Source organism: Astatotilapia calliptera, chromosome 7 (genome assembly GCF_964374335.1).
Source record: "Astatotilapia calliptera chromosome 7, fAstCal68.1, whole genome shotgun sequence".
NCBI lineage: Eukaryota > Metazoa > Chordata > Actinopteri > Cichliformes > Cichlidae > Astatotilapia > Astatotilapia calliptera.
Window position 1 is genome coordinate 6430680 of NC_137428.1, and position 21497 is coordinate 6452176.

Consider the following 21497-nt stretch of genomic DNA (forward strand, 5'->3'; position numbering starts at 1 on the left):
GTTGCAGAACATTTTTATTCCATGCCTGTGAAAAAAAAAAGGACTCTTCAGTGAGGAATACATAGCTTTGCAACAGGCAGCAAGTTTACTAAAAAACAATGATATGGTCTTTTTTTACCTTAAGGCATGAGTCACCATTTTTGTAAATCATGCAATGCCAATGAAAGCTGATGGGCTGCATCATCAGCAGTTTTGGCTTGTGTAAAAATTACAGTATCATGAGCATACATATGAAGTGCCAGATCTTTATTGGATGACCACTTAATTTCAGAATTTAAGAAATAATGCATGTGACTTTGGCCTGATATAAGCTTGGCATCCTTTCATCTCTCAAGCCTTTTTGTTAATTATGCCTTACTAAAAATGCGTACAACAGAGAAACAGCAGGGTTAAATGTAGTGTTAGGCACTTTGTTTCAGAAGGAGGTGGGCGGATCAAGACAAATATTGATAGCATCAATACCAACATTGGCATTGTATCAGATTGATACAAGTGTGGGAGGATCAGTACTTTGATTACTTTCACTAGAGAGAGGCACATTTACAGTCCAACTATCCATCTTCTTCCACTTATCCAGAGCTGGGTCGCGGGGGAGAGGTCTAAGCAGAGAAGCCCCCTATCCCCAGGCACCTCCTCCAGCTTGTCTGCGGGAACACCAAGACGTTCACAGGTCAGCCGAGAGATATAATCTCTCCAGCGTGTCCTGGGCCTGCCCCATTTGCATCCCTGTCTCCAAAATACCCATTGTTGTAAAGGCTCACCTTTCAGCACATTCACTTCACCAGATGCACCTTGTTTCTTTTCCTCACCTTTGATTGGGTGTGGTGCTTGGCCTTAATCGCACTCACCTGTCACTCGTTATATAAGGACTGCACTCACCTACCCCTCACTCTTTCTTCACTCCCACATGGGGCAGCAGCTGAGGTGAGTTTCTCTTTGAGTCTCCTGAGTTCATGTATCATTTTGAGTTACTTAAATCATACTTTGTCCTTTTTAGAGAGAGCAGTCCATGTGTGTCTTTCTTTCCTTTATCCGTTATACAATAAAACAACAAAACCTGCAAATGATTGATGACTGCTTATTTTCATTCTAATCGGATGAGCCCATGATGACGACTACTGAAACCCTGAACCTTCCTTCCTCCAAAATATGGTCCTCCGAGCCGGAGTAGCGTCAGCGTCATGGATTCACAGCAGCCATTGACCGAAGATTTGAGACGTTCCGGTCGTGATAGTCGACCTCCGGCCCACCTGCAGCAGTATGACGTTCAGTATCCTGGAAGTAGAAGTGCTCGATGTGATACAGAGAGTCAAACAGAATGCCAGCATAGTGACACAGACACACATGGGCTGCAGGATCCTGATGGAGAGTCAGAAAGACAACCAGAGACATCGCCTGCTCCTTTACCCACCAATCAAGATGAGGTGATGAGGGAACTCCTGATGACAATGAGGGAGATTAGGCAAATCATGATTCAGTTATCTCCTCCCCATTCTCGCAGTTCCTCCAGATCTTCAATTCACATTGTCTCTGATGAAAGCAAATCCTCTGTTTGCGGTTTACAAGCCATTCCCCAAACACATCAGCAACATGAGCAGTTCCCAGTGATTGATCCAGCAACATGTCAATCACCCTCTCAGCCCCCCCAGGTTAGCCGTCACTCTGGTGCAGTTCTGGCTGCTAGCCCTCCTTTCCCTAATTCAACAATATTAGATGCTGCAGTTCCTTCAAGTGGTTTGCCTAGACCAGTTTTTCCTACACCAGATGAGACTCCTTTTAATTTCCTGGCCACGCCACTGCAAGGTCCCCACCAGATTTCATGTGTTCAACCTGCTGTTCCTCTAGATGAAGACCCCGCTCAATCTCTCGTTTGCATTCCAGAACCAAGGCAGCACCCTCCTTTAAAGCAGCAACCAGCTACATCTGATGGTTTGCATGCACAAAAACCTTCGGTACCCATTACTGCTAGTTCTAGTCACCCTGTTAGCACTAGAACACATGTGTATAAACTTGAGGGTCCTTCTTTCCCAGACCTTACCAGAGAAGATGAAATCCAGTATAGGCTGTTACGAATGGCCCTTACTAACCTGCTTGACCCTCATGAGACAGAGCATTTCAAATATCATGTCCTTCTTGATCACCTGAAAGTAGACCAAGCTAAACGGTTAGCTATTTCCTTTTCCTATGCTCCTGACCCATACACTCAAGCCATCAAAGCTCTTGATGAGCGTTATGGGCAACCAAGACAGCTAGCATTGAAAGAGCTACGGAATATACTGGAGCTTCCTCCTATCAGAGCAGGTGATGGTCGGACTCTGGACAACTTTGCTCTTCGTGTGCAAGCTTTAGTTGGCTTGCTTACCACTATGGGTGATCAAGGACAGACAGAACTAAATTGTGGCTCCCATGTCGATCGCCTACTTGAAAAGTTGCCCGCAGAGCATTCCAGTCGCTTCAAACGGCACATTTACAGGGAACAAGGAGATATGATGTATGACTTACCTTTGTTCTCATCCTGGTTGCAAATGGAATGCAAGTGTCAACCAAGAAAGGACAGTCCTGTTTCATCCTTTAACCAGCCACGACCTGCCCATAAGTACACCTCTCCACTCACAACAATATTACATGGAACAAATGCATCCGATCCTGTACAGGCAGCACAACCAATCATAATGACTAAGGCTAGATGTGCATATTGCTGCTCACCTGAACACCACATTAGCAAGTGCCCTGAGTTCATTAACAAGACAAAGGATGAGAAAATAAACTGGATAAAGAGAAACAAACGGTGCTGGCGTTGTGCTAGAACTCATCAGGCTGCGAAGTGTGATCTGAGGAAAGCATGTGCCACCTGCATGGAAAGACATCTACAGATCCTATGTGAGGTGAATCAGAGACCTAGAACTGAAACTAATCCTGTAGTGAGGACACTGTACTTTGATAGACCTAGCGATTGTCCTAGTGTACTATTAAAGGTTGTGAAAGTGCTCCTGCGTAATGGCAAAAGAACCCTGGAAACATATGCAATACTTGATGATGGCTCCCAACGTACCATGCTTCTGACATCTGCAGCTAAGCATCTCCACCTAACTGGGAAAGCTGAAAAATTATCACTCAGAACTGTCCATCAAGAAGTTGAAACCATTCAAGGTTCTTGTGTAAGTTTCCAGATTTCTCCCATCGCACATCCAGAGAAAACTTACACAATTAATAATGCCTTCGCTACAAGTCACTTAGCACTTTCAGACCACACCTACCCCGTATCCTCTCTTCAACGGCGATACAAGCATCTTCAAGGTATCCTATTAACCTTCATTAACAAAGCAGCTCCACTACTGCTCATAGGCTCTGATCATACCCACCTTATTACGCCTATTGCACCAGTTAGACATGGACCATTTGGATCTCCTGCAGCAGTCAAAACCCGCTTAGGATGGACACTCCAAGGTCCAATCACAGACTTCCAACCCCAGAGCAGTTCCACGCATGCCCAATGTTTGTTCACATCTTCCAGTTCAGGTTCAGGAGAACCGCTCCAGCACATCCTTGTGTCCGCTGATGGCTCTGAATTCATTCAGCCACCTCATACTCTACCATCAGCAGTACCTATGTCGTCACCGGCAGTGCCACTATCACCAGTTCCACCGCCTGTGGCTGCCATTCCGCCAGTGGTCAGGGCGCTGCCTGCTCCTGCATCACTTGGTCCTGCCTCTGCCAAGCCCCGTACATTGCCCCCAGCACCTGCAAAACTGCCCAACGGTCTGCAGGTCTGGGCCTGCCGCTGCATCCCACGCGGTTGGCATTTGGACCTGCTTTGCCGCAACCGCTGGCTACATGGTCGGCCCCCTGAACTGTCTGGCCTGCATTGTCGACCTCTAGGTCGACCCCCTGAACCTATATTAGACCTGTAGCATGTCTGATTCCTCTGCCCCCGCTTCGTGAAAAAGAGCATCTTTAATCCTTTGAACATATTTCTCAGTAGAAATATGGGGGCGGCTGTTGTAAAGGCTCACCTTTCAGCACATTCACTTCACCAGATGCACCTTGTTTCTTTTCCTCACCTTTGATTGGGTGTGGTGCTTGGCCTTAATCGCACTCACCTGTCACTCGTTATATAAGGACTGCACTCACCTACCCCTCACTCTTTCTTCACTCCCACATGGGGCGGCAGCTGAGGTGAGTTTCTCTTTGAGTCTCCTGAGTTCATGTATCATTTGAGTTACTTAAATCATACTTTGTCCTTTTTAGAGAGAGCAGTCCATGTGTGTCTTTCTTTCCTTTATCCGTTATACAATAAAACAACAAAACCTGCAAATGATTGATGACTGCTTATTTTCATTCTAATCGGATGAGCCCATGATGACGACTACTGAAACCCTGAACCTTCCTTCCTCCAAAACACCCATTTTTAAGATACATGAAAATCTGTGATTTAATCAAATGTGTTCAGAATTTGCAAACTAATGATGATCTGATAAATCACAACACACTGCTCTCCCCTACATAATTGGTGTAAAGTATCAGAATCAGCACTGGAAATACTGGCCCTGTGTTGAATTGGTATTGGATCAATGCTGCAGTATTGCTCTGCACTGATTTCAGACACTGGATGAGCCAAGAGGGAGCACAAAGGCCAGTATAGGAGAAATGAGGAATATTGTCAGTCAGGCCAAGCCTTTGTAGTACAGTTCAGGGATAAAAATATGGAACTAGAAATGAACACAATGGGTCCACTTTAATAAGATCCCAACAAACACATTTCGTGTTTTAATCCCTTTAAATAAACTTTCACGAATCATCAGTGTACAATCAGAGGCAGACACAGACTGAAGCAAAAGATCTTTTTTTAATTCCAAGTGAATCTTGACATGGTACACCATTTCATAATTTGACACTCACCAATAAGAGTCACCAAGAAGGAACCCGCTTTTTGTGACAAAGTATATACGGCTTGGTCACACTGAAACTCACTGAGAACTAGAGGAGGGGCGAGGGGCAGGAAAACGACTGCAAACTGGTAAGACACACATAATTACAACCAAACAATTATCATTTCCCCAGTCCTCAAATTGATGTATATTGCACAGTGCAGTTGCTACATGTCACACAAGTGTAGCATTTAAGATAAAAAATAAAACCAAAATGAAAAATCAAAGCCACACAAATCTACACATTTAGAACAGTAACAGATTCAATTTAGCAATCATGTCTACATAATTGTGTCCAAGTACAACAAATGTTTACCCGATAATTTCATAGGTGCCATACAAAAATTCATGTGTTCACACTGCTTATTTTTCAGTCCATATGAGACATTGAGAGGATGTTTGGTAGCTTTGATATAGCGCCAATAACGGCAGGCCTGGGGGTCCAAATTTTAGTGTTAAGAGTGGAGCCATTTTTGGATTATTGCTTTTTTGGTTTTGTTTTTAATAAGAGGGACTCGTTAGTTACAATGCCTATAGGAGGAACTCTGTCACAGAAATTTCAGCTTTCCCCTTGTGTTTTATTGGTGTCCGAGCAGTCCTCAGGCCTGCTCGAGGATGCTGAGCACCGAGTGCTTTTGGATCCTGGGCTGTGCAACCCCTCTAGTGCCTTTGAGATTGTTAACCTCAAATGGAGAGGGGGGGGTTGTGGCGTGCGATGTTGCTGAATTTGGTACATCTCATCACCTGTGCGTGGCTGACAAAGAATACACACAGGGGCTGCACGCCGCAGGATTTAAAAACTGATTTTCCTTGGAGTGGAGTACATGTTACGGTGCAGTTGCACTCCAAGCCAAACTGCGCACCATCGCGCATCACTTAAAATTCATCAACGCGGTAGAATAGTAGACAAAAAAACCAAACAGGATACACCCATTAATTAAGCAACATAGCAAAAACCCATATGATGTAATACAATAAGCAGATCAGGGTGGGATAACTTTGGAGCTAAACCTTTGAATATTAATTGATAGATAAAGCCTTTTGAAGGAGCCCCTGACTGAAACACATGATGTCTGCCTATGGTAATAGCTGCATATCAACATCCCAATCACAAAAAAAAGCAAGAAAAAAAAAAAAAGAAGCTGTGCAGCCAACAGAAACGCAACAACATTTGAAAACCACAAACAGATGTCGAGTTCCACAAATACATTCACTGTTTGAGAGTAAAGCTTTGCATTTGTGTATGTTCAGGCCCTATGTTCTGGAGTACTGCACAAGTACGGTGAGCACGATGAAACATTCCCTGACTTGAACCTTCTTAGGATTCTGTGAAAAGAGAGATTGTTTTTAGACGTCATGTCGGTCTAACAAACAAACTTTGGATTTTTTTCTTCTTCTTTTTTTGTGAAAACAGGATCTGATCCCGTTAGAAAGAAAACTAGTCTTAACGCGTGACTGCTTTGATATTGATGCGAGACATCATCTCTCAGCCATTTGTATGAAGAAAGGCACTAGTTGTACAGTACGAAGAATTGCGAATACAGTCCGATAACGCAAATAAGAAGAAAACGATAATACGTCAACAGCACACAGAATCAAAGAGTGAATCCAGCCTACGTTTGAAATACTGATGCTAAATACATACGCACAAAACACACACACACACACACACACACACACACACACACACACACCAAAAAGCACTGAATTTAAAAAAAAAAAAAAAAAAAAAAAAAAAGGGGGGGGGGAGAAAAGGAAAACTCATAACTTCCATTACAGCAGTTTACAATCACTTCAAAACAACAAAGCCAATATACAGAGGCACTATCATATAGAGTAGCATTCAATATACTCTAGGATCAAAATAAACCCCACTTCTATTGTATCTAGCTGTCAGAACTACAATATAGGAACGAGAATGCAGGCTAGAATGAGATTAATCCTCGAAATTCACAGCTACGAAGTGGCAGATAATCAGTACATAGCAGCTTATTATCTAATACATTCCAAAAAACAATTTGCCAAACACAGCTCAGAAAATAATAATAATAATAATAATAAAACCTCAACCAAAACACTCAAAATAGAGATCTCACAATATATTCCAATGTTGACAACCGCAACAAGTATGCTGGAAGTGAAAAAGAGAGAAATATCGTCGACCATGCTTCAGTAATTATTAAAAACAAACTGTCTTTGGTGCTGATTGGAGTAAAATACCAGCTGATATGACGGGTAAAGACACAGCTCTACTACACGGTGGGGGGAAAAGAAAGTCGAAAAACACTAGAAACACACAAATCAAGGCTATGCATCCACCCTGAAGGAATGTATCAAAACTGACAACAGGCTTCAATACATGGACCAAAAAAAAAAAAAAAAAGGTTTGCCTCACATGAATAATTTCAAACGATTATAACTCTAATACTCGATAGCCCAGCACTGATACTGTAAGTTGATAGGTTATTTCAAACACTGAAAAGCAGTTTAAAGTAAAAACATAAAAATTCATGTTTTTTTAAAGTCTATGCCACTCCCAAAATCTAGAACGTAAAATGCATTAATGCAAGTCTAGCCTAAATGCCAAATAATAAAAACACAGCAACCCAGAGTCTATCTAGATTGTATTGCAGTTACAGTAAACAGTGACAATACTGTTGTGAATTAAGTATTATAGTGAATAGAAAACGATTATCAAAATATCAAATCACTCTTTATGTACATAAAAAGCTCATTCAGTCAAAGCCCTATGTGTGCAGCCTCTAGCTAAAAGAAATCCATACTCTGACTTAGAAAGCACACCCAAGTCCAACGTTTGCCAATATTATAACATGAAAACAAGGATTAACCTCATATGTATCCAATAAGCCCATCTTATTTAAACTCTGTAGGTTAAGTGCTGCAAGACTATTTAAATGTACAATCTACTGTATAAGCTCCTGAAGTAACGTCAGAGACACTCGTTTTAAGGCACTAAGAGAGGGCAGCAGTACAGTCTGCCCGAAACAAAGAGGGGGTGGGGGGCTATCAGCGGTCATCGATACACACTGGGATGGCTTAACAAACACAATCTGACCGGCTTGTACATGCTACAAGGCAATAAGGATAAAGGGGGAGAGAGGCTGGGCCGCCTGACAGCAACAACTACTGATTTCCAGCCGTGAATTAGATCATACTCTCTGAAAAACAACCACTGATGGGAGGTAACATGCAAAGGACACATTCTTAATTAAAATTTCCTTATTGTCATATGAATTCATTCACTCCCGTTGCGCTCTCTTTAAAGCTTTGCGGTTCTAATCTATTATTACTTCTGTTAGTCGATTTCACGGAGAGTCTTTCAGAGCTCAAGATGCTCCGACAATCAAAACATAATCAATGAATCGGGATTACAGGCTGGGAATTTCTTTGTCCTCCGAACTTTAACGTCATCTTCGGCATTGTTACTTTTTTTCTTACTCTGTCTGCTATGATACGTTGTTTTCCATCTTCCCATCTTCTTCTTGCTCATCTTCATCATTACATGCGTCCATTTTGTGCTCTGCTGCTAGCTCTCCCGGCCCAGGTTGATGCCCCTGTCCACTTCCCGTGGCCCTTCCTGACCAGAAGGTACTGCTGTGGCCCCGCCCTGCTCCTCAGATATAAGAGAACTGGGGGTGGTGGCTGAGCTTGGTGGGGCTCAGAGGGAAGCCTGTGTAGGCGGCTGGGGAGGCCATGTAAGGGTGAGGAGGGGGTGGTGGAGGAGGGAAGGGAGGCTTGAACTGGTGGGGGTGGGCGGCGTATCCAGGCTGGTGGTGCGGGTGGATGGTTGGGGAAGGGAGGAGCCTGTGAGGGTGGGGAGCGGGGTGTCCAGGGTGGTGAGGGTGGGCGCTGATGCTCAGGGTCACCTGGTGAACTATAGCGCCTCCTTGGGGGTGGGAAAGACCGTAGCCATGCTGGAGGAGAGGGGGAGGAGGTGGGCGAGAAGGCAGGATGGGGTGGGGATGGTGGGCGGTGGTGAGTGGGCCGCTGGGAGGGTAGGACAGCAGAGTGTGGGGGGCGGCTGAGGTGTGTGTGGGGCTGAAGGTGTGCGTGTGGACAGTAGGGGGAATGTAGGCGTGCGGCCGCAGAGGCCCATAGTTGCCGTTCCATTCTTTGCTGCTCTGGTTTGAAGCGTACGGCTGCACCTGAGGGAGAGGACAGACAAAGAAGACTCATTTAACACCAGGCGCAACTCACACAGGAGCAGTCTGAGACCTCTGATATATGCACATGCTCTTCTCTCTCAGAGTAAGACCAGAACACTGACATTACTCGTGTCTGTTGCTGTGAACATGAGCTCATAGATACACAGCCTAACGCTGCTGAGTTTTCCACTCCACTAAAAAAAAAACAAAAAAAAAAACTCTTGTTTTACTTTCAACTGGCAGCAACAAAAAACAATATTAGAGATTACTGATTTAGCTTTTTGATTCACAGGTGAACTCTGGGTGATATCTGGACATGTTGGAAACCATTACTGGCCTGAACGCACCAGCAGCCAGTCAACTGGCTCAACAAGTTTTTTTTGCTGGTCCTAAGCCACTGGTTAAGTCATTTCATGAACAGAGATTAGAAGAGCTCAGAAAAGGGAAACAAAAACTTTCAGCACCTCTGTAAGTAATCCATCGCAGACAAAGTGTATAAACTGCACATTGTCTTTCCATGTAATCTATGCTGTGAACCATTTCTTGGCTGAAAGCAGAAACTTTCAAGTTTTTGCCAGTACGCGACCACACACACACACACACACACACACACACACGCGCAAGCTTCAGAGATGCAGATTATGTTACCGCCACTCAGAAACAGCAGTTTCCTGGTAAACAGTGGCAGCATAAAAGACAGATTCTTGAGTATAAACATACAGCTGACTGCACAAGCTGACAATATCAGAATCAGTATATGCCATTAATCCTTGGGGTGGGTTGTTTAACTTTGTAACATGCACTCAATTCCAATCGGGAAGAAAAATGAAATTTACAATTGACTTAGTAGTCGATTAAAATCTGCCTCACTATTACTTTGAAAGTTCACTGGCTTCTTACAAGTTAGTCCTGATCCCTGGTTTTCCCTTCCAGCTGTTCACTGTTGTTACAGTCAGCCTCATAGACAAACACACAGTACCACATACAGAGTGTGGGAAACACAGAGTCCTCCTGGAATGATCTCCTCTAAGTAGAAGCAAACCTTAGTTCAAACCTGTTAACGGCCTATATATTAACAAGAGAAAGGACACAAACTGACCTGTCCAAAGCCCAGAGGGTGCTGCTGCCCAGTCACCTTTTGCTGTCGGGACAGCAGGGGGGCAGATGGGAGGAGGGGGATGGAGGAGGGAGTGCTCTGTTGTCCTACGAAGCTGCATCGCCCTTTGGACCGGGACCAGGACTCTAAGACTGGAAGAGACAGAAGACACATTATTCAAACAAAAGCATATACAAAACCAAAAATAGACTCCAGGTTTAGTCTGTGTGACTAAAAAGTAACAGCAACAACCACAATGACTTCAAACAAGAATGCACACCAGAGTGACAGTAGGTTTACTCTGTTTAAAGAACATGAAACTTTTGGCATCTCAAAATGTGACCATTACTAATTTAAGTTAACATGACATATTTTAACCTGTCATGACTCAAAATGTTAAAAAACAAACAAAAAAAAAAAGAGAAAAAAAAGCCTTACTCCTGAATATATGTAAACAGCTGGGAATCTTCACATACAACACAGAACCATTAAACAGATAAGAAAATCCATAAAATCAGGCAAAGGGGAAAATGGACACTCAGAAAATGGCATCTGAGCAAAGTTGATCCTCAGACTCTGATCTGTATCAGTTTTAAACTCACTGCACAATTAACACATTTATAATACCAAATTATATTCTGGGTATAGAAACTGATCTCATGTCAGTGTCTTAGGATAACTTTTGCTGCACAGCAAGAACCAACGGCAAAAACTCAAGCTCTGGTCCAGTACCAAACCAAATGCATCCTCCTTTCCCCCTCCGTACGTAGGATCCAACAGAGTATCCTGTCCTGTCTTTATGTAAACCTTTAGAAACTACTGTAATACAATGTGGATCACTGATGGAAGACTATGCAGATTTAAAGAAGAAAAACTTTTGAGGAACGTTTCAACTCAAACGGAGGGAAAGCCATAACAGAGGCAATGTTAGCATTGCCTACAATGGATGCATCTTTTGAGGTCTTAGACTAGAAGAAAGTCTTCTGCTGTTGTCTCTTGATCACCTGTTAAAGCCTCTATGACCCACTAGGGGGCGGTAAGCCCCTACTGCTTCCAAATGACCTGTAAAGCAAACACCACCAAAGCACAGGTGACAGACCACACAACTGGGCCAAAAACATGACCACCCCCACCACTATTTCAGGTGGGTTGTTTAAAAACTCCACTTTTATACACTTTTTAAAGAAAAACAAAAACAGCGCAAAGCTCTCTGTACGTGTAACAAAAAGCAAACAAAAAGATACAATAAAACAAAAACAACCTCAGATTATAATTATACACATAGACAAACTTTGCATTGAAGAATCAGATTTCACTGACCGTTTCTCTGGACACGCTCCTCTATCCCCTGAGTGTTGTTATTCTGCACTCTCATTGGTGGAACTACCATTGTCCTGATGCCACGTGGGCTCCTGCCCTGCACAGTAGGCGAAGGTAGTGGCGCTACTACGGCAGCCAAAGATGGGTGGTTGTTGTGGTTACTGTTGTCAAGGTAACGATAGGAACTGTTGCCGCGAGGGGAAGTCGACGTGTCGGATGAGGGGGAGCCTTCCACTGTGTCACAGCCGCTCTCGTGACCATCATCCTCAGACATGCTGAACGGGAGGGGAGGGACAAACAAACATAAAGAAGATTCAAGCAACCGCTACTTAAAAGTGTTTTCAGTGTTTTTCTGTTGAGCAACTTTTTTTTTAGTTACTGAAGGATGTAAACTGCTACCTGTTGGCTCTCTTGCATGGTGAGACTGAAGGGCTGGACTGAAGAGAGTTGGAGGCAAACGAACTGGTGCTGAGGCTGCTGTCGGGGCTGCTCAGTGAGCACACTCTCTCCATAGACAAACTGGTGTTTCCGCAAGCCTCACACACACACTTCTCTTTGCACCTGAGGAGACGTTTTTAGATTTTTTTTTAGTCTGAAACAGCCGAATTTAGAGGTAGTCTCTTGTATAATGCAGGGACTTTCACAGAATGTTGTACGTGAAGCTGACATGTTTTCCCTCATAAGCAGGGTGAGCTTGAACGAGTTAATTTTCCTGATTATACTCACTCATTCAGACGGCACCTCAGTGGTTGTTCCTCCCCACCCTCATCCTCTGCATCTGTCAGATCACTGTGGATGCTGATAACGCTGGGCGTGGGGCTCCCGTCAGTGCCGGCCATCAGAACCGCTACATCTCGCTGCCTGAGCAAGTCCGACTCTCTATTAGCGTTCGTCGCCACCTCTTTGAAGCAGCTCACTTCCTCCTCTGCATCATCATCGTCCTCATCTGTGTTTTGAACTTCTGGTTGCCTGGTTTCCACTAAAGGCACCTCCCTTTGAGGCTGCTCCCTTCCTGCCACTGCCTGTTCAACAGCATCAGCCATTTTGGGGGTCCGACATCCAGTGATGTGGACGTTGCTGGAGTGAGACAGGTTCCTTTAAACAGAATTATTTCATAAATGTTTAATATATCAGTGACAGAGAATCTAAAATCCAAAGACGTGCACAAGGAGCAGAAGCCAACCTGTTGTGACTGCGCCTATTCCTTTTATTGGTTGGCTGTGGCCACACAACGTGAGCTATGCCAATGTTGATCGGCTGATGGGCCGAGAGCGCTGGCATCTGATTAGTCAGAAGAGGTTGTTTGATCACTGCGTTATAGTGGCTGTTGTGTGGACGCACTTTCCTGTTACAGATTTTAAGAGTAAAGGGTGAAAGAGAAACATGAAGCTCCATATTTCGGGTAAAATCATAAAGAGAATAGAAAACATGCTGTGACATGATAAGAAAAACAGTTACAACTCATGACAAGAACTCCAGTAATGATATTTCAACCCTGCTTTGCACATAATTTGGTAATTCCCAAAATGAATCTTATCATTTTTGCACACATGCCAATAAAGAATGTGACAGAAAAATGTTGACCAGTGCAAGTCTTGCAAGCAGGGACTTTCCCCAGACTTTAAGTCTTTGTGACTCACCCCCAGTCGCTGATTCGCTGAGGTCCAGCTGTGGTGTCCTTGGTTAGGGAGGATGGTGGTGGTGGTGGTGGGTGAGAGGGAGGAGGCCCTACTGGAGTCATCTGCTGCCAGGCTGCTGGGACAAGGAGCTGCTGCCCCCGGTTAGACCAGGCCTGCTACAGGGACAAAGGAGTCAAATCATAGATGTTATGTAATCTTCTTTTGATCTCCATTGGCGTCAGAAGTGGTTTTTGAGGAACTTCTACTCAGTGACGCATCAGCAGTAGGGCGACGGGAGCTGAGAGTTACTCAGGGTGTGTCTGCCACTGCTTCTTTAACAGTTCAACTTATTGTTGCATGTACAGAGCTTACCTGAGCTATTACACCAGGCCTCACAGGTAAGGGTTGTATAGGAGGTGCCTGAGTTGCCATGGGGACAGAATAACCTGCTGGCTGATTAAGGTTGCCTTAAAAAACAGAAAATTTTAATTAAATTAAACTGTTACACAATAACTAAATTTTATGCCATTTGGGTAAAGTTACTTCTTAGAAAATATAAAATGAATGTTGTGTAACTGCCAAAAGAAGCTATGAACATTCGATATACCTTGCATGGTTGGAGGACAAAGAAGGAGGGCAGGTGGGAATGAGTCACTGCACCCAAACTGACCATTTCCGGTTGTCAGAGCTATCCCCGGATGCAACACTGATGGAGCCGACTGGGTGATAGCCTGCTTCAGGTACGTGTACACAGAGGCAACGGCAGAGCAGAGAGCAGTGAGTGATAGACAGAAATCAGGTGAGAAGGTAGAGGAGAAGAGAGGAAATGAAAAGGAGCGGTGACAAAGAGACACAACAAAGGTTAGCCATGAAAAGAAGATAACGACAGCGGTGCCAGTGAAGTCAATGTGACAGAAATATTTAATCCAGTTTACTACAGTGATGCATTACAGCAACTTCAGGTCAACATTAAAGAATATGCCAACAGAAACAATATGTTAATTAATTGTACATGTTTAGAGGCATTTATGCACTTGCTGTGCTGAATGACAGACTAAACCTATTCCTAGCACATTCTCACCTGAGTGTGGATTGGTATGTTGCTGTAGCCCAGGAGGCCAGAGGAGGCAGTGGGAGCTAGAGGTGGCCTTGAGAAATGAATGGTGTTCTGGTTGAGAGCGTCAAAAACTGCATTGCTGGACCGAGTGTGGCACATGTCCATGATGCGGAAAGATGACTGCACACTGGTAAGGGTGACAAGGGAAGCTGTACGTTTGTGGTTCACGAGTACATACTGTATTTTTACCATGCCAGTGTGCTCTAAGTTAGACAGGAGAAAGGAAGCACACAGGAATGTGAAAATCAACACATCTTGTGAGCTGTCGTAGTCTTACTGGTTGCTGTGAGGGTAGTCCAGAAGATGAGTCATAGTGAGGAAGGGGTGACTGAGGACACTGGTGGGAACAGTCCTGTCTTCGGCATCGACCAAAAGCATGCTCTTAAGCAGAGACACAAACTCCCGCCTGTCTGCCTTCTCTGCTTGCATGTCAGCGTTATCAGGACTCAGCACCAAGTTCACCTAATTGACAGAGCAAGTCACAGCCACAAACTTAGGTTTAAATATATATTTTGTGAAGGTAAGACTTGTATTGTATTGTAAGGTGTTTTATTTGTGTCTGGTGTAGGGATGGGTATCGTTTAGGTTTTATCCGATACCGGTGCCAAATCGGTACTTTTGAAACGGTGCCGGTGCTCAAACGGTGCTCAAACCGGTGCTTAAAGAATGGAGAACACAAAATTGGTCCAAAAACCTCTCATGTTCAGCTGTTTTTTGTAAAAATATAACAATGTTAGCCTTTTCTGCAGCTATGGGGCATATATGGTATCACTCTTGGCTGGAAGCAGTGCTTAAACAATGGAAAAAACACAAACTTTGTCCTAAACCTCTCATGTTTAACTGTTTTCCACTTTTTCTTTGGTCATTTTAGCCTTTTTAGCCAGGGTGAAGGGAGTATCTGCCATCAAACAAGAAGACAGCCGCATGTAGCTACGACGGTGTTTGCTAGTTCACCTTACATGCATTAATGTAATAACGTGGTTAGCCTACTCAACGTAAATTAGCTACTCACGCAGAGAAGAACGGCTGCTGCCACCATCATCCTCATCATTTCTGCTACACTGGCAGGGCTAGGGGCCAGGACTCTCCTCTTCGTGTTTTTGGGGGATGTTGCATAACAGTAGAGCTGGGCGATAGAACGATAACGATATGTATCGCGATATAACTTTTACTCGATAGAGAAATTAAGCTATCGCGATAGACCTCGCCGCTCTTGTCCTCTTAATAAAAAAAAAAAAAAAAAAAAAAAAAAAAAGGTCAGCCAATCCAAATTAAGTAGCGCAGAGCCGAACCAATCACAGCCGCAGCGTCACGTCGCGTGACTTGTTACGTACAGCACAAGTGCCAAGCCGCACGTGTGTTTGTTTGGGAAGCAGCCAGCTCGTAATGGAGGAAATGAGTGTGCCGACTAGAAAAATCAACCGAGCGTGACCGAAGAGGAAACAGATGATGGTTCCAATGCCGGAGAGATTGTCGAATGGAAGAGCCATAGAAGTTCCGTAGTGTGAAGGTATTTCGGCTATTTCAAGTCTGACAAAAAACAGAGTAGCGTGCACTGTAAATTGTGCCGAAAGGAAGTCTGGAAATACAATAAACTGGTGCATGCGTCACACTGTGCGCCACGTTATTGTTTCGGTGAAATGAATTTCTACAATACTGTTAATTGTACTCTCTGCAGTGTTTAAATGCTTACATATACACACAGTTACTGTCCGTCCACACATACGACTCGGTTCTGCTTCTATGCCCCAGCTTTGTTTACTTTTTCCCACCGAGGCTTCTAGACTTCTGATTGGCCAACATTTCTGCACGGTTAGGAATCTAGCGCCACCTGCTGCTTTGGCATGTTCATAGCAGCGTTTTCCTTCATTTCTGCCTTTATGTGTGGACGGGATTATTTTTTAAAACGAAAACGGAAAATCTCCGTTTTCAAAAATACCCGTGTACGTGTGGACGTAGCCTCAGTCTCTGACTGGAAGCGCTAATTCGTCATTCGGCTTTTGTCAGACTAAAGTAACTGTTAAAACTGTTTGAAAAGCTAAGCTATACAAGAAGGAGAGATGGAGAATTTTCTTTTAGTTCTCAGTTTATTTGATATTGACAAAAGTTAGTCAGTTTTGTCTGTTCTTCTGTAAAACAAACTAAGATTTATTTTTAGAATTAATATTTTGTTTCTAAGTGGTATTGACAATTTAGTCTGTTTCGTTTGTTCTATTTTGAAACTTAAACGCTTTAGCGGCTGCCTTTTGTGTAGTTTGCAATATTTGCCTTTATTTATCTGAAAAAGTCTCATGTTCCTTAAGTACATCTACCCTGTTGAACTTATTATGGGAAATAAATATTTAAATAAAAACAAGCTGCTGATTATTTCACATTTTACTTGTGAGCAACGGCACATTTAAATCTTACAAATATAGTTATTTGGCTTATATCGTGATAGATATCGTTATCGCCTGAAATTAAAAAAACATATCGTGATATGAAAAAATCTCATATCGCCCAGCTCTACATAACAGGCAACCCACCCGCAGTAGATGTGCTCGGTGTGAGGTCTCGCAGCAAGCTATCAAATACGGCGCATTTCTGGGCTTTTAAAAAAAACGCTATGCGTCGCCAGGTGTTTCATCGGATTCGAGGTGTTACCTCCTTTGACAGTATCACAGTATCAGCTTAAAGCACTTGTTGCTGCTGAGTTTGCATATTTTGCTATGAAGTACAGCCAGACTTTTGACCGCTTCGCCTTGGGCATTTTTAATCTGTAGCTCTGCTCTAACAGAACGTACGTACCTGGCCCCGCCTACTATCCTCGGAAACGTAAAATGATTGGCTAGAATCTAAAGTGTATCACAGCTCAGGAAAAAAAAGCACCGAAATAAAGCACCGAAATGTGCGCTGCTTTTCGGTCTGGTTACTACCGTTTATGTCAGAACCGGTGCCATCATGGCACCGGACACCGGTACCCATCCCTAGTCTGGTGTGGTTTGATTTGATGCAAGTGATTTGGTTTATAAAGACTCACGTGGGCTATGTCATCCAGACAGCTGAAGATGTACTTTCTGGCCTCTTTGGATTTAAGTCCTGTCTCTTTCTCATGCTCCTCTGTTGTCTGGAGGATGAACAGGAACATGAAGATAAATATTTCAGACACATAAATGTAATATGTTAAGACTTTTGTATAAGCAGGGGTTTGCATCTCTGTGTTTTGGAAATTATTACTGGATTTGTTTCAGAGATGAGGGATGAAAGGTTAGAGTATTACATAGCAGGGAGAGCAAACTATACACGTCAGCATGCAAATCTGGACGCGCAACTTGTTCCAACTGAGTTTTGCTGGAAAGTACACGTACAGATAAACACTCGGCTTACATTCATTTAAACTGTATTTAAAGTCAGCTCAGCAGGTAGTCTAAACACAGTTTCACATTTCCTTCGGCTTTCCTCCGGGTTTGCCGGCTTTGTTCTGTTTGGAAAAGATCATGCAGCTGTTTCCTATTGGGAATGTACTGCCACTTCTTATTTTTCCATGACTGCAAGGATCTTTCACTTGACTTTTTTCAAAAATTTTAATAAACAATTACTGACTTTTAATGATGTGTAGTTGGCAGGAAGAGGCAGACATTGTGTTTGTGTCATATATGTGTCTATTTTTGTAGGATCTGAATGCACATACTTTTAGTCTCCACGATGCATAGGGAGAATCTGATTCTTTGGAGAAGAAACGAGAGGTCTTGGTCCCCTTGTTGAGCAGCTGCTCGGGAGGCAGGCCTTGAGTCTGAGAGATGTACCGGATCTGAGCGGTGAAAGAAAGCAGACAGGACGCAGTGAGGAAGAGGCAGAGGAAGGAAGAGGAAGAAAATAACAGGAAAGTCACAATCAGTCACAACAACTTACATAATCACTGCATAAAACCACACCAACATGAGCATCACGAATGTAATGAATTTTACCCAGTTTCTATATTAGTTTAAATCAGCTGATGCAGTCTGCTTGTGTAAATATGTATATGACTATTCTTTAAAAAGAACATAAGGTAGACTGAAACACTTTCTCCAACATGTATCCCATAGTGCATGTTGGAGAAACCATTTTATTAATAACAATCTTCACCCACAAAATGTAATCAAAGGCTCAAATGTTAAGTGACAGATTCATATGTTCTCAGTCCATGTGTAAGAAAGGATGGCCACCTTTTACCCTTTCCCCCTCTAACTAACAAGTCCAAACTTTTTGTAGTTGACTGCAAGAAATCACAAAGTTTAACACAGCTGAATCATGTAATTTCACAATGTTTTTATTGGGATGTGTAGGCCTCTATCTGATGTTTATTTAATGAGCATGAAAATCCATTTCTATTTATCAGCCCATGCTTAATTTTACTAATTTGTGAGACATTTTAAAATGCCACTGAAGGTGGGATTACCTTCGCAGTGTGATAACACAGAAGTAAACCATCGTGCCCTGATGTAGGATGTCTTTTACCAAGATTGGTTGAGCTGACCCCCCAGGCTTGATTAAACATCTTAAATACTACGATACTCCAGAAATTCCATGAAAAACACAAATCCTACAGTAACAATTTTACAGTGTGTATGTGTGTACATGTCATGTCTACGGCCTAGAACAAATACACCGACTTGCCAGAGAGCACTGGACTGAGAACCTGCTGATGGTGCACTGAACGCCAACCACACTGTCTATGTGTGCACAAGTGTGTGTTATGTGTGCACGTGTGAGTGTGCGCACTTGTCTACCATCAGGCTTATGTTTATAAATACATTTTGCTGTGTAGAGTGGAACTGCAGTGAGCCTTGGCATAGGACAGCATGCTTTTCGGGACTCGATGTGCACGCGTGAGTGTGTGTCCTGGCATGGCCTTGTGATACAGAGCTGTCAAAGCTCAGCGGATGACTATCAGCTACTCTGTGACTGATGACAGTTCAAAGCATTAGCTTCTTATAGAGGAACAAGGACCTCCAAAAACACTGAGAAACACACAATAAAGCAGGGACGATTTTAAAGAATCGATTGCTTGGTTGCCAAACCAAGCAATCGATTCTTTAAAAAAAACAAAACAAAAAAACAACTACGTTTGATTATTTGATGTTTGAAATTCATGTCAAAACACACAACGGTGTCCCACTTTTTTCCCTTCAAATTTCTAAACCCATGACGGCCTTCATCCTGGACCTCGATGAGTTGACTATGGTCAAATGCAGGATAATCCTGCACTAGTCTGTGAATGTGTTATGGGCCTGTTCCCATGCTCCCTCTCCCTTGCCGGGGGACTCCGTTTAGGGTCCCTGTTGTATAGTTTAGATCGCCCAACCCTGTGGGAAGATAATCACACACTGCCAGGAACAATTTCCTGATTCACTTAGTCCAGATTAGTATTAGGTGGACTTCATCAAGGATTTGTTGGACCACAGTCATAAAGCAGGAGAGAGATTGGGAAGCAACAACAAATGAAGGTTTAACTGTGTAATAAAAATACTATCGTTAGGCTCCTGGGAAAACACAGCCAAGAATGAATTATACACACTAAATTTATTTTCTGCAAAAATGAGGTTTAATTTTATTTTCTCCACCTTATTCCGCCTTCATTTATGAAAGGTCTCCCTCTTCAGGCTTTCTGTCCTTGAGAGTGTGCATGTGTGTGCGCGCGTTTGTGTGCGTGTGTGCGGGAGGGGAAAGTCACCTGGTCGTACTCCAGCGCTCCAGGGTAGAGAGGCCAACCCAAGAAGAGCTCAGCTATCACACATCCCAGCGACCACATGTCTATGGCCTCACAAAATGGCAGGCCCAAAATAATCTCTGGAGCCCTGCAGAGAGAAAAGAGAAAGAAAAGGTTACGCCTGGGAGTTGTTCACCAAGTATAATCACAAACAGGTCATACTGACACAACCCAGAGAACAACAAAATAAGTATGGATTGACAAGAGTGGAAAGGCTGGGACCGCTGCAGCTTTTGTTGGATGGAGCTCAAAAGAGGTTGAACAGGAATGTTTATGAGAACAAAAAGGTAAAACAGCTCAGCAGACACCAAGCATACACCCAGGGCATTAAAGACAGCCCAGGGACTAGTGGATGAGAAACTTGCACTTCTGGACTTGTCTGTTTAGTTGCATAATTAACCGTTACATTTAGAACACAATGAACTTTTCTGAAACTAAGACCGTTGTGGCAATGTGGGAAGACAGAACCATGAAAACCATTCAAGAAAAACAGATTATTGTAAGAACTTGGCGCCTAATTGTTATTTGTTTGGAACAATTTTCTGGTATTTCAGCAAAAAGATCTCTTATGGCTGGTACCCATTTTTAGCATCATTGATGACCAGAGATGGGCAGTAACTAAAACTAAAACCGTGATTTTTTGCGAGAATGTCTCATGACAGTGACGTTAGCAAGTGCGACGTTTGTGACAACAGCTGTGTGCAGATCAACAATGGATCATATATCAAGTGCGGGAGGGAGTATGAGCGTGCAGCGTTTAAAGAGTGGAAGTACTGAGCTTACTTTGAGTTTGATTCCATAAAAAGTGACAAAAACATTAGCGTCCATTAGCATTGTGCGTGGGAAGAAAACTTCTTTTTACAGCGAACCCCCCCACTTCCAAGCAAGCACCGATTTTCCCTGGCATGTTTAACTAAGACATGGTTAAAAACTTTGTTTCAACAATGAATCTTTCTGTATTATACATAAGGAACATTATGAATACCACCATGCTGCCTAGCATATGACTGTCAAAAAGGAACCAATTACCATGTTGTCAGCAGGATATTCTAAGAACTTAAACCAAATACATCCATATGACATGCATTCATTCCGGCAACAAAAGAACTAAATCTCTTTCAAAGAATGGACTTTGCCACTTGCGCAATTTACTGGGTCTCGTAATCTTGCAGTAGTTTCTTGAGCTGGTGGATGAAAACAATGCTCTATCAGGCCTGGACACAGCAGCTGAGAAACACTGCTGCAAACAGCAACCACTGCTGTGACGACCACAGGGAAAATGACTGTTGCCAAGCAACAACTGGACGCAGGACGATAATGTAACCGCATTACTGGGTGATAAATGGGGCCATCAGTCATCGCACTGTGTGTACATGTCTGTGAGACTGTCTGCTTGTGTGTAGACACACAAACGCATATGTCAAGTTCATTTTTACAGAGCCCAGGCTTTCTGCCCTCCTTGGCTTGCAGGAAATTACACTTTGCCATTTCCCATTGCTCATTCAGGAGGAAGAAGCTCA

General features: G+C 43.3%; 1 protein-coding gene and 1 long non-coding RNA gene across 3 annotated transcripts in view; one reads left to right on the top strand and one right to left on the bottom strand.

Annotated features, from left to right (window-relative positions):
* Positions 1-3310: 3310 nt before the first annotated feature.
* LOC145429931 (uncharacterized) lies at positions 3311-4315 on the top strand. The gene is made up of 2 exons (XR_013910278.1): positions 3311-4176; positions 4249-4315. It is a non-coding gene; the product is annotated as an uncharacterized LOC145429931 (long non-coding RNA).
* Positions 4316-4827: 512 nt separating this feature from the next.
* Positions 4828-21497, bottom strand: part of hipk3a (homeodomain interacting protein kinase 3a) — a 32554-nt gene continuing 15884 nt past the window's right edge. The window contains exons 5-18 of one of the 2 annotated variants that reach the window (XM_080304095.1): positions 19942-20065; positions 17917-18036; positions 17266-17352; positions 14524-14708; positions 14211-14373; positions 13737-13863; positions 13502-13596; positions 13151-13305; positions 12694-12855; positions 12237-12605; positions 11910-12071; positions 11511-11785; positions 10194-10342; positions 4828-9094 (exon numbers count right to left, since the gene is read on the bottom strand). In XM_080304095.1, the coding sequence (XP_080160221.1) occupies positions 8564-9094; positions 10194-10342; positions 11511-11785; positions 11910-12071; positions 12237-12605; positions 12694-12855; positions 13151-13305; positions 13502-13596; positions 13737-13863; positions 14211-14373; positions 14524-14708; positions 17266-17352; positions 17917-18036; positions 19942-20065 (2704 nt within the window). In that variant the 3' untranslated portion in view covers positions 4828-8563. The remainder of the gene's footprint in view (positions 9095-10193; positions 10343-11510; positions 11786-11909; positions 12072-12236; positions 12606-12693; positions 12856-13150; positions 13306-13501; positions 13597-13736; positions 13864-14210; positions 14374-14523; positions 14709-17265; positions 17353-17916; positions 18037-19941; positions 20066-21497) is intronic. The other variant, XM_026172781.2, reaches the window with a different exon arrangement.